Genomic DNA, 13259 nt, shown 5'->3' with positions numbered 1-13259 from the left:
GGAGGAAAAAAGCAGCGTGGAGGTTGCTTTATGTGCTGCTTACCCCCCTACCCTGCTCCCAGCCCCGCTCCCCTGGCCCCCCACACGTGGCGCGGCATCCCGAGAAGGAGCGCGGGTTGTGCTGACATCAGTGCGGCTCCGGGGGCCATCCCGGCAGCTGCTCCTGCTCCTGTGCGTGGCCCCGAGCCAAGCCGCTCTGCCGTTTTGGTGATGTTCCCTCCTGCCGGCTACCCCCGCTCCCTCCCACACGTCTGCAGGGTGCGGCGAGGTGGCCACGGGCAGCCCTTCCCAGGAAACCGAAGCCAAGGAAAGGGAAAAGAAGGCGGCTTTTCATTTGCAGCCTCTGGTCAGAAATGCTCAGCGATTTTTGACAGCCTGCTGCCGGTTGAAGGAGCTGTACGCAGTCTGGCTTCCCGGATGGCCAAGGCCCAAGTCACCCTTAGGACTTTGTCACTTAGAGGAGAAAAACGCGTGCTCTGTCCTCCCTCTCGCCAAGCCCGACGGCAGGCCCCGCTCCATACAGCTGTTCCCGTGTTTTAAAGCAGACCCATCCTTGGGGGCAGCTGTTCTGCAGCCAAACGATAACAGCAGAGCAGCAGAAAGCTCACCCGAAAGCGCAAGGCGGGTGCAAGACATCTTCCAGGCACAGCAAAGGGGCCACCGCAGCACTTTTTCTTCCCTCTGCTGCTCCCCGCAAGGGCATGAAGCAATGCGAGGGCAGGCAAGGCGTGCCAGGGCACCTTTGGGCCCAGCCAGCCCCATGGGGGCTGGTTTTAGGCAGCTGGGTATCTGCAGCCAGTAATCCCAGCGGCAGGGAGCGTCCCTGTGCTGAGGCGCAGCCAGATCCGGGGAGTGAAAGGTGACAGCCAAGCCAACTTCACGTACGCCCTCGGAGCCTGCAGCTCAGACCCCATGTCAAGATTAGGAAAGTATGCACACACAGAGAGCACATGAGCTGCTGGAGTGCTTTTGTTTAACTCTTGCAGACACCGTATATTGAAGGAGCTTGGCTTCACAGCCACATTTCTTGCCATCTCCCTCCAACGCCAGCTCTTCTCAGGCAGCCAGACCTGTGACACTTCCTTGGGCTGAGCAATACCTTTTCGAGTAGGTCAGAAACTGAAGTCGGTGAGACGAGTTTGGAGCCGCAGCTCACACGGGTTAAAGATTCTGGCTTGTGTCAGGAATACTTTTTCTGAAAGTTAAATGCAGGCCCCAGTCCCGAAACGCTTCCTCTAACTTCGCCCATGCCAGTATTTTGACTTAAATGGAACAACCTACTTAAGCAGAATTATATCTGTATTTAAAGTGTCTGCAGGATCAGTGCTTGGCTTCATCTAGACTTGCCTCTGACACACACACACAGATGCAAATTTAAAAAATGCCTTGAGAGCCACCAGGCTAAGCTGTGTTAAGACAGAAAGAAAAGGATAAAGACGATAACCCCCACCACAGTACATGTAAAATTTACATCTGCGTATGTTGAAGGATGGTTCACTGGGGCAGAAGAAATAGGGATACCTGAAGGCTATGGCTGGAAGTGAGAGAATGGTCTGTAATACTCTGTTTATCTGGGCAAAGAGTCTCAAAACCAAGCAGATCTGTGCACTATCAGCACCAGAAACACTGCCAGTTCTGGGAGTCACAATTTTAATTTTACCTCTTCAAAGGAGTAAGAATTTAAGTGCAGTAATGTTAGCAATCCTACACTGCAAAGAAACCCTGCTTCAGCCAAGAAACTAACTCGACTCCTTCCTTCTCCGTACTGAGCACAAAAGCAGCCGATACAAACACGAGTTTCCCTGGAACAAACCAGTCAAATTCATTCAAATCTTCCCGAAGCGCAACAGGGCAGAACCCATTCCTGTTCCCAGAGCTTATTACAGTAACATGACTAAACATGCTCAGCAGTCCAATGTGATAGGATGCATCCATTTGCTGATGCCAGAGAAAGATGCATGTCTCTGCTACATGGCACTGCTCTCTCAGGCTGCTTTTCAAAAGATGTTTTGAAAAGCAACCTGCTGCGTACATTCTTAACAAGTCATAGTATCACCGGCTGTACAAGTGTTTGACCTCTACTTGCTATGCACTGTGGACAAAAATCTGACATCAGCTTATTCCAACCTTAGTAACACCAAACTGCTCCTACAAAGCTGGCTGGAACAGACCACGACAACACACTGACAAACTCCCAGACGGACCCCTGGAGTGCTGAAAATGCAACTAGTTTAGTTCATGAGCCCACATGTTTTAAATTTGGGTTGGTTTAATCCAAGTAAGTAACCTGATTAAAATGGGAGTCTTCTCTGGAGGTCTAATTTCTGGATGTTTCCATTACTCCATACGCTTTCATGTTGTATAAACATAACAAACGGTACATACATCACTGTTGGGATGATTTAAGAATTCGGTTTAAAGCTACAAAACAAGTCACTCAAGGCAAGAGAACTAGATTACTTTGTGAGTGGTGAGAACCACCAACTGCACTTCATTTCAGTCTCGGCAAGGTGACGTACTGAGGGGTGACATCTTTCTATTCCCAGTTTCTTCTTCTAATTTCTCAATTTCAGAACCTTTGCATTTATCACATTTACATACAGACCTACAGCAAAAGGAGCAAAAGGGAGAGAGAAGAATGTGATCTGTGATGCTTTAAAACATGTACCAATGCTAGGAGTGTATGTGCTTCTAAACTAAACTACCAGACACAGACCCCAGAACACAAGTATATACTTGCACCTATACTGCAAACTAGGAATTTGTGAGAGCCTCCCCAATTCTGCCTTGCAACCAAAGCTCTCTATTTATAAGCAGACACCTCAGCAGCAGCGCAGGTTCCCAGCATGCCTCAACCTTGATATCTGGAAAGGCTCCTCTATGGGGTAAGAAGATAGTTATAATTAAACATTTATAGTGAGGTAGTGCTGAGCAGGTCAGCTCCACAATGTGTTAGGTGGCTTTTCAAAACTTGGTAATTGAATGCTGATCCCTGCCCCGAAGAGTTTACAGTGTGGGAAATCAAAGCATAACACTTGGCATCTGTATGCAGGGAATTAAACAAAGACCACCACCAGCTCATTTCTGGGGTCTTTGGACTAGGCAGCTCATATAAACAGCCATTACCAGAAATAGTGGAAATTTTTAAATCAGCAGCCTGGACTTTCCTAACCCACATCTGTGCAGTCCGTTTGAATTACCAGCCGGGACAGTAACTACAGCGCGCAATCTGCACACGCTGCTGGCATCTTCTTGTCCAGGGTACATTATTTTGGCCGTACCACTTTTCAGCAATCGTTTTGAAAAGACAGTGAGCACACAAACAGAAACATTTACTGCAAGTCAAGACAATTCAGGCAGTGCAGGCACAAGACAGGCTGCCAGCGCACAAGGTCGAAAGTCAGGCAACAGCAGATGCTCCGGGACAGGGTCACCCAATACTCCAGGACCACCCCAGGCAGTCATCAGTCCATCTACTATGCAATAGTAGCACACATTGGCTGTCAGGCAGTCCACATGCAAGTCTGTGGTGTTGCAGATCTACTAACCCACATCTTTTTCTATGGAGATTAAGAGTTATGCAATGGTGTAAATAAAAACTCTGGCCCCAAACATGCAGGGGCCATCTCTGTCCCAGATCCATCCTCGCGGAGAATTCTCTACATTCCCCTTTTCCTACAGGGAAGGACAGGCCTGGGAAGGACAAGTCCTCCTCCTCCCACTCACCAGAGCAAATACACTCAAGGAAGTTAAAGCACAGCTTCTAGGATTTAGAAAAGGGATGCAGCAATGGCCACACTGTTTCAGCAATGCCCAAAACCGGGATGGAAGAGAATTTAGTCAAATTGGCTATTACACTGCAAATTCAGTTTGCTGTTTATCAAACAAGCTCCTTAAACAGATGCGCTGACTTTTAACTACACCTGTAGGAATTTCAAGCACCAGGAAAGTACAAAGACACTATTAGTGCTTCAGTTTTTTTAAAGTTTCCTGGCATCTTTCATGCTATGAACACTCAAGAGCTTTCAGCTGTATACACCCCACATGTAATCTTAGTCCAGTGAAGCCAAAAAGAACTTTGCTGTCGATTTAAATGAAGCCACGTTTTCCACGTCTACATACTATTTGCACATCTATCGGTTTATTAAACACGTAACAGCAACGATGATGGGCCACGATCTGCGTTGAGGTTGGCCCACTTAACTATTCTGTGAACACCTCGTTTACTGACTTCTGAGTATTTAAAATGAACACCTTACTATTTATTTCTATCTTTTTTTCTTTCTCGAGGAAAAGGGAGCCATGGAAAATCCTCAGTCACTAGATTTAAAGAACTTACAAGTTCCAAAAGCTTTGCAAGGCGAGACTGTGAACTGGTCTAACTGCAGTTAATGCAGCTGCACAGTTTACAGAATCCACCGGTTCCTTCCTGCAGAGTTTATAATCCGCATGGCTTCCTCCCAAGGTAACCAGCATCCACTGATGCTGGTACAGATCATTTCACTCACCCCTAGAAAATCACCCTCTAGTGAGGGCAAATGTGGTGGCGTCTTCACACTCAGCTAAAGATGCTGCCATTTCCCAAAAAGGAGGAATGAAGACTTCTCCCACAAAGTATAGGTAGCACTGATATGAGAATAAATTCTTTGCTATTTAAAGAAAAGCAGAGTTTCCAACAGTAAACCAAGTTTACATGAGTGAAATAGGGGCAGTGCGATATAGCTCTCTTTACCTTTTGCAACATGGACACTTAGGCTCCTGCGAGTTCAAAGCCTGCCAGGAAACCTTACCAAGCAGAAAAGCCACCGATCTGCTATAAAGGCTGGAAGTTGCTCCAAGACTTGTTCTGGAAGTTGCCAAGGGCCACAGCTTTGAACCTTACGTGGAAATGTAGTAAGATGCACTAAGCAATGCCTGGCTGCGCCAATGGATAAGGAGGAAGAACAAATGGTACCTGCAGCTGCTAGAAAAACAGACCAAAAGAAATATACCCTCCAAGTCAACTAAATACAAGGCATAAGTTACATCTCTATAGAGAAGCTCTTGTCATTAGTGTCACACTTCTTCCCCTGGAAAATACAGTCAAACCTCACAAATGGAAGCCCTTAGTAACCCAGCTACATCTCTTCCACCACCAGCTTCTATGACATGCGCTTCCACTTCCTGGACTTTCAGCATCTCACTTAAAAAGCAAGCCTCCTCCTACAGCCTTCCTTCCTTCCACCCAAAACCATCAGGATGTATGGACAGCAAAATACATGAGTTGTGCTGCTAGTTACCCTTGTAAACACCAATTCGGGATACCTTAATGCTTTTGGGGACGAGAAGGCGGCGAAGCAGGCAAGCACATGCAGAAGACACCACAGCCGCCTGTTGTCCTCAATACACAGGCAGCTGCATCAACGTCAGAAAAAAATGCACACACAAATCAAGAACAGCACACAGGTACTCATGTCCTGGCTGCCTCTCATGTTCTCAAAACACTGAGAACAATGTACATAATGAACTTAATTTAACGAAGAGAATGCATGTTGTGTAACAAAAAGAGGAACTTGAACTAGGCTCATTCCCCTGCCCAAAGTTGTGAGTGGTCCAAATTAAAAGGGATGTTGCTCCCTAAAGGAAATACAGGGAAGTACTGCTGCTTATTGGTGCAAAATCCAAAGCAATTCTCCCTTGACCAAGCTGTAACGTTATCAGCGTGAAGGAGTTCGGCCTGAACGCAGGAATGGAATTTAGTGCTGTGATGCAAGTGCTCTGAGGAAAGCACTCCCAGGTACTGATACACCTGAACACTGACATCACCTGCCGTACGAAACAGGACTAACAAGGGCTCAAGTTAAAGCCAGCTAACCACACATGGTAGCAGCAAAGGCCGGCTACACTTCAACGTGAACAGTCTGCTTCTCTCACCCTCAGAGAGGAAGCACATACCTAAATTAACTAAAAAAAGGCTTGTCAGCGGCTGATCATCCTCCATTTTCAAAGGGCAGATGATGCAGGCCACCCATTCCTAAGACACCTACAAGCACGTTTGTGCTGTTTCAAGAAAGCACATGCTAACACCTGTTAAAATATCCACCAGGAGATGACAAGCAGAGAAGTCTTACATGTATCAGAGGCTGGCAATCCCACTATTAACCACAACACACATTTCTCTTTTAGAACCGAATTAGCAAGTCACTCACACACATCAGCATAGAAAATGTCCAAGATGTTAAACATACTTTTTACCCAGAGTGACTTAAAAGTCAAAATTCGGTGTTTCAAAGCTGGCAGAAATTACACTAGGAAGTCACTTGGCCATTGTGTGCAAGCAGCTTTCCCACACTTTCTGAGAGCTCTACACAAATAGCATCCCTCGCGCAAATGCATCTTCAAAGAAACTTCAGCCAGCAGGATGAGGGGATGCCTTCTTCAAAAGGAAAAGGATCTCTCGAAATCCTGAGATTAAATAAGTTTGAACACAAAACATTTTTGCTCATAAAGGTTAGGTGCAGGAAAACGGTGGACTTTTTGAAAGTTGCATTCCACATGTTTCTATGGGAAGATCGGCAGAGGAGATGGGGGAGGTAATCAAGGCCTGAAAGACCTCCCTCTCTAATGGTCCTTGGAATACCTATTTTAGTGCAGGAGCCTAACAACGCCCGTGGGGGATTTTGACAGCTTTTCTTTTCCTTGACTGTAGTACCTCTGAGGGTGGCTGTGACTCCGCAGGTGAATCCTGTTGTTAAAACAGCTGCCTTTCTCTACATCTTTAAAGAGGTATTCAGATTCTCTTAGCCTTACTTAGTTGAATCATCCTGAATAAACAGTCTCCACCCATCAACTACTTATTTTGTGTAAAGCACCTATTCAAAGGCAACCACCTTTATTGATTGCTAGGCTGGCCGACCCGAAAGCTGAAATGGCACCATTTAAAAGAAAAATAAAGGCAGGATACAGCAGAAGGCCTGTGTTGTTTCTAAAGGAAGCACAGGTCCAGGCGCTGCATCAGGGCAATTCCTTTCTGACTGCAGGAGGCTGCTCTAACAGGTTTAACACCGGCACAGCCACAAGCCAAGTATCCCACTGACTCTTCTCCCTTTAGTCCAGGAACTTTTCCTTGTTCTGACCCTTTTCCAGCACAACACGTACAAGCCATCCAGCAGGAGTTCACAGCATATGCCCTAGCTGGCAATTACTTGTACTTTTAACATTTCATAATAAGGCATTAGTATGAGCTCTAAGTAAGTTTTGTCACCCTGCTCTGAGTAACACGCTGAGGGAAGGGGGTTGAGATGCTCTGGTACTGCTGCCTCAGAAGCCCACACTCCTCCAAGTCCCTGGCCCTCCAATGTTGCTATTCAAAACAGAGCGATAGGGTGGGGTGGAGGGAACACCTTCAGGTGGGAACAACATCATGACTGGCAGACATCAAAGATGAGCCATCATCAGATTTCTTGCACCAAAGAAGAACAAAGAGCCAATGCTCCTGAAATTCCTGTTCAGAAGTACCCCAGAACAGAGCCAGCACTTCCCACCTCAGCCAACCTCACCTATTTTCACTTGTAATCAAACGCTGATAACCAAACCTGGCCTGGCAAAGCTCTGCCAGTTTCAAGCCCTTCCTGGCTCCGCACAAATAGCTAACTTTTCAGTGTATGACCAGAGAGCAGCACTTCCAGAGATAACAAAGCCTACCTTTGAAATCACTGCCTATAAAGATGCTTCTAAACAGAGGAAGATGGAGGAGGGGGAAAGCCGCAGCTCCCATAGGTGCTGCTTTATGTAGGGTATTAAAAACAAAACAAAAAATCCAGCACAGAGAGGAAGGATTCCTCATGCGCCTGGCCAAAGAAAATCTGCTTTAACTCCTGAACAACAACTTGGCAAGTCAGATCTCCCACCCCAAAACAAGAAACGAGCTGTTGCATGGCCTCAGAAGGCGGTTCCTTCTCACCCCCAAAGCTTGCATCTGCTCCTTGAGACACTTCCCAGTGAAGCTGCAGGGTACCTGAGCACTCCCATCCACGGTGAAGCTGCACTCGAAAGAACACAAAGCAGTTCCTGGCCCCTTTCCAAGCTGCAGAATACTCTTGAAAAAGTGTATTTAAAAGCTGCAATCCCATGACTGACCATCTTGCTCGGATTCAGAAAGAAGGTAGAAGACGACGCACAGCGACGGGCATTCTCACTGCCTTCAGGAGAACCGAAAGCAGCACTACCATCCTCCTCTACAGACAATTACCTCCCAAGGAAAAAGCTACCACATCATCAAGGCAGCCGTCTCAAACTGGTCCAGTAACATGGTCCAATAATATACTCATTTAAAAACAACCCTTATTGCGCTGAAAGAAGGAGAAGACATGATTTCACATGTTTTAAGAGTGTACACCTAAAACACAGATTTCCAAACTTAGGCATCATTCATCAAAAAGTTAAAAGGGGCTTTTTCTGCACATGCATGGATTTCAGACTAACAGGATTTACTTGTTTTCTGCCTGTTCCTGGGGAACCTTTGCAGTTTCTTTTTTTCCCAAGACTGTCCCCAGGCTGCTATCCAACATATATCAGATGCTCCTGGAGCAACAGATAACTCTGGAAGGACATTTGCAAAGGGCACAAATCAAGGGCCCAACGCTGGTAAAATTTAGGCATACTGGGGGAGGGTGAATTACTCCTCTATGTCGATAACTTTAACACTTGACACGGTCCCCTGGAAAGTTTTATTCATGCATCTAAGTACTTTGCCCCAGATGTTTTAGTATCAAAAAATGTATTTTAAGTAAATTAAAAAATTACTGCAACTTAAAAAGTGAATCCCTTACAAAAACGCCGAGGTTAATTTTAGCATCCTTCTGTTTAGCTGCTTAGCAACACTTATCCTATGACCTTCTAAGCACCACCTACTTTTACAAGGGATAATGAATATAACCAAAGGGATTTATCTATATGTTTTTAACCTATACAGTGTAAGTATGTGAACAGTTTTAATTTAAATGAGAACTCCAACAGAGAGCAATCCCAACTATTTCTGCTTAAGAAGAAACTTCCACAGACTAAAGTCAAGCTACTGTTATGACTGCAGTGTGATTCTGACGTAGGCAAAGTGATAAAATCCTTAAGGATTGGGAAAAGAGCTACAGAAGTCAGTGTCTGTATGCCTTGGGGAACACTGCACGTGCCTTTGGTACCAAAGGAGATTATAGATATTACTAACAGATAATGAAGACATTCGGTTTCCTCAGTTTGGAAACGTCAAGGATCTCCTGACCCTCGGAATCAGAATGAAAAGCCATTTGGACAGAGGGACACTAAACACTGTAAGGAGTTAAGAACGGGCACACAACCCAGGTGAGCTGAGTCAGAATAAGATGTTTCACTACACTGAAGCCTGCAAGCAAATAAAGCTTCAAATGCTCAGGTCTGGGTGAAAAAAAAGGCAACAATTGTTGAAAACAGCCAGCAAACTGTCTTAATACCAAGCCAAAAATGCATAATTTATAGTTATTAAAAGACATGTGTAAGAGTGGCTACATAAATAGTCACTACTGATGGACAACCAACAGCTTAACAACTAGAAGCTGCAAAATTAGAGCAAAATAAAAGTTTACTCAATCATACCCGAAGGATGGTGTTTTTTAACTATACAACATGAACCAAGTTCCAAATACGACTGAGAGGAGGAGGAAGGTGAGGGAGTAACAGAGGCCGCACCGGGCCAAGCACAGCTGCCCCGCAGCAAGAGAGAAGGCTAGATGCGTCCCTCTGCAGCAGGTGAGGGAGAGCCCTGGTACTCTGATTGATTGGATGATGGATTCATGCTGTTCCTGGGTTTCTAACAAACAAAAGGGCCTATTCTTCCCTGGATGTACCCAGCTCCCGTTAAGGCTAATCGGCATTATGCAGGCACACCAAGAAAAGACTATATACCCTTAAGTCTTCAAAGAGAAAATTAAAACCTAAAACAAATATGGCTGGCCTGACCCTGAGTCACTGCATCCCTTTCACGCACGCTGACCCTGTGGAAAACAGGAACTGCAGTAACAAAACTCGGTGCTCGTGTCAAAACGACAGACCTCAACGAAAAACTTCAGCCATCATAACAGCTGTCTACTGTGCACTGCAGGAGTGACAAGGCGGTGTTATTTAGCAACTGCTCCTGTTGTTAATAAGCATTTTTGTTTCTCCCAAGGCACAGGGCTGGATGTTGGAATGGTAAGAAACATCAGCTGCATCTGCTGACTTTCCACTGTCCCCAAATCACACTGAACTAGGAGTTTAACTACCTTCTCAAATGCGTAACCACACCAGATCTTATCTGCAACAGCAGACAGGGGAAAGAGGGAGCCAGGGGTCCAAACTGGATAGTTGGTGTGTTTCCCCCCTTCCCAACAGAAATCAGTGGCTCCCGGCAGGATGCTGGCTCCTCGGCGGGCAGGACCAGAGCATCAGCTCCAGGCCAGACACCCCGGGGTGGCCATGGGAGGGCGGCGGGCAGGGAGGCGATCGGGGGGGCCTCCGCGGGGTGCGCAGCGCAGCGGGGCAGGCAGGGAAATGTGCTGAGCCAGGAGAAGCGCTCTCCTCCTCCTCCTCCTCCTCCTGCTGCTGCGTAACGCGGCCAGGATGCCAAGCAGGCGAAGATATCGAGAGGTGAAACAGGGAACATTAAGAAAGGGTGGGGGGAAAAGCAGGGAAAAAAGGAAAAACCCTCAAGCGTGCGTGCTGAGGGGAGAGGCGGGGGAGAAGTGCAGGGAGAAGAAGCCAGAGGAAACTTATCTGCGACATGACAAAGTTCAATCCACCGCCCTCCCTCCTCTGCTGAAAAAAAAAGTTGCAGCATCTCGCCGCTCCGGGGCCCGGCCCGGCTCTGCCCCCCAGCCACCGCGCCCGGCCCGGCCCCCCGAGCCCCGCACCGCACCGGGGAGAGGGGGGGGACACTGCAGCCCCGTGCGCTATTAACTGGGCGGGAGGCTCTGCCTCGCATCCTCACCGCGGAGCCAACGAGGGGAAAGGGGGGGGTGTCCCCCGGCCCGTAGCAACGGCGATGGGTCGCCCGAGAGACGGGTCGCGGCTGGAGCCCGTCCGCACCGGGCACCGCGGTACAGGCCGGGGGGGAGGAGGGGGGGCGAAACTTTGTTTTCACCCGAAACGCCGCCGCTGCGGGGAGTAACTCCACTGTTCCCCTGCCAAGACGGGGGATGAAGGGGGCAAGAGCGGCCCCGGGCCGGACCCCCCCCGTCCGTCCGTCCGTCCGCCTCGGATGCTGCCCGGCTCCTTCCTGTAGTGGTGACGCCGCCCAGGCTTCCCTGCCCGCCGCTGGCCCCGCCGCGCTGGGATGTGCTGCTGGCACCGCACAAAGGCAGCGGGACGGGGGGGACCCGCGGGGGGCAGCGACCCCCCACCCCATCTACTCCTCCCCGGGCCTGGCCCCCCCCGCCGCCGCGCAGGCCGAGAGGGGAAAGAACGTGCACGTTCCTACCGGGAGTGTGTGGGGGGGAAAAGTTTGGAAGGAGGGAAGAAAGCGAAGGAAAGTGGAGAAAATAGAATAAAATAAAGAAGAGGGGGAGGGAGGCGAGGGCAGGGGTACCGGGGATGGGCAGGCACGGCCGGCCGGCCCCGCGGCGGAAAGTCAGCGGAGAGATGCGCGGCGCAAGGCGGCTCTACCTGCGACGAAGGGTCGCCTTCATCCCAACTTCCCAGCGCCGGCGCGGCCCTCCCGTCCGGGAAAAGCGGGCAGGGGCCGCCGCGGGACCCGCCGCCGCTGCCGGCGGCAGGAAAAGCGGCCCGAAGGAAAAGTTTAAAAGGCAAACCGGCTGCGGGCTCGGGAGCGAGCCGGGCTAGAAGATGTTGCTTCCTCGCAGCCCCATCCAAATTGTGGCGGTGGCTGGTTAAAAATAAACTTTGCAGCAGGAGGAGCGGGGGGGGGTGTGGGGGGGGATGATCTGGCCGGATTCCTGAGCTCAGACGGTTTAATATGGATGAGCATCAGGTCCTGAAGGCAAAACGCCGCGGCTGGTGCCGCTGGTTGGTAGAAAGTCTGCAACAGGGAAGGGGGAGAGAGAGGAAAAAAAAAAAAGAGGAAAAAAAAAACCCCAGGAGCCGCGGAGGGAGGAGAGGAGAGGAGAGGGAGGAGCGGGGGAAGGGAAGAGGGAGGCTGCACGAACTCATCATCATCTCCACCGCTGCCAGCCAAACTTTTTTCCTCCTCTTTCCTTTTTTTTTTTTTTAAAGGAAACTTTTTCCTGCTCTCACAAACATTGCAGTTGTTTAAAGAACTCGCGCGACCGGCCGACACGCTGCAGCCCCGCGCCTGCCCCGGCCCGGGAGGGCATTTTTCCCTCCCCCCCCCCCCCCCCAGCCCTCCCCAAGAAAAAGAAGGAAAGAGAGAGATCCCTCTGGAGCTCGGTCAGACTCCTGCCCTTTGTGAGGGAGGGAGGGAAGGAGAGAGGGAGCGCGGCGGCGGTCGCCCCGCGGTACTTACGCCGGACTTTGCTGGGGCTGGGCTGCTTGCGCCGCGACATGCCGGGAGGATGGGCCGCCGGGGGGGGGGCGCGGGGACGCGCCGGTGAGGAACAGAGAGGGGGGTGGTGGTGTGCGGGGTGTGTGTGGAGCGCGCACGGGAGGGAGCCGCAAAGTTGTTCCGGAAAAAGGAATCAAAATGGCGTTTCTGTGGATGTGTGCAAAGTTCATCAACTCCGCGCGAACTTCCCGTCCTCCGCGCCTCCCTGGAGGGGAGAGATGGGCACGGTTAGGGACCCCGCCGAGCCGCGCCGCGCCCGCCCCCTGCCCGCCCCCCGCGCTGCCCCGCGCACCCTGATAAGGAGACACATCACGTGTCGCCCCGGCTCCTCTCCCGGGGACCGCCTGTTGCACGCAGCATCTCTCGCTCGCCCTCGCCGCGGGGAGGGGCGCCCCTGCGGACAGACAGCAGCGAGCACGGCCCCGGCCCCCCCCCCCCCGCCCCGCACCGCCTCGGCCTCCGCCCGCCCCCCGGCAGCGCCGCGGCGGGATGCCCCGGGCCGGCGGGGGGGCGGCCAGGTGCCACGCGGCGCTCCGTGCCCCCCCCGCCCAGCCACTCCGCGCCCGCGGGGCTCCCCCCCTCGCCCCGCTCCGTCCCTCCCTCCCGCGGGGCTCTCCGCTGCTCTCCCTCCGGGCGTGCGTGTCCCCCGGCAGCCGGCGGCTCTCCGCGGCCGCGGCGAGCGCTCGGCACTGGAGCGCATCCGGAGCCGCCGCGCAGCCGGCTTTAGGAATTCATCGGGGCTCTCCGCTGGCCG

At 50.7% G+C, this 13259-nt stretch overlaps 1 protein-coding gene across 2 annotated transcripts in view; it reads right to left on the bottom strand.

The window, feature by feature from the left end:
- Positions 1-12887, bottom strand: part of RREB1 (ras responsive element binding protein 1) — a 127712-nt gene extending 114825 nt beyond the window's left edge. The window contains exons 1-2 of one of the 2 annotated variants that reach the window (XM_030500872.1): positions 12798-12887; positions 12467-12710 (exon numbers count right to left, since the gene is read on the bottom strand). In XM_030500872.1, the coding sequence (XP_030356732.1) occupies positions 12467-12506 (40 nt within the window). In that variant the 5' untranslated portion in view covers positions 12507-12710; positions 12798-12887. Of the gene's footprint in view, positions 1-11649; positions 12375-12466; positions 12711-12797 lie in introns of those variants that run through there. The other variant, XM_030500890.1, reaches the window with a different exon arrangement.
- Between the last annotated feature and the right edge of the window lie 372 nt (positions 12888-13259).

The sequence above is a fragment of the Strigops habroptila genome, chromosome 1, assembly GCF_004027225.2.
Source record: "Strigops habroptila isolate Jane chromosome 1, bStrHab1.2.pri, whole genome shotgun sequence".
Lineage (NCBI taxonomy): Eukaryota > Metazoa > Chordata > Aves > Psittaciformes > Psittacidae > Strigops > Strigops habroptila.
The sequence above is the reverse complement of the archived record's forward strand: the minus strand, read 5'-3'. Positions and strand labels throughout refer to the sequence as shown.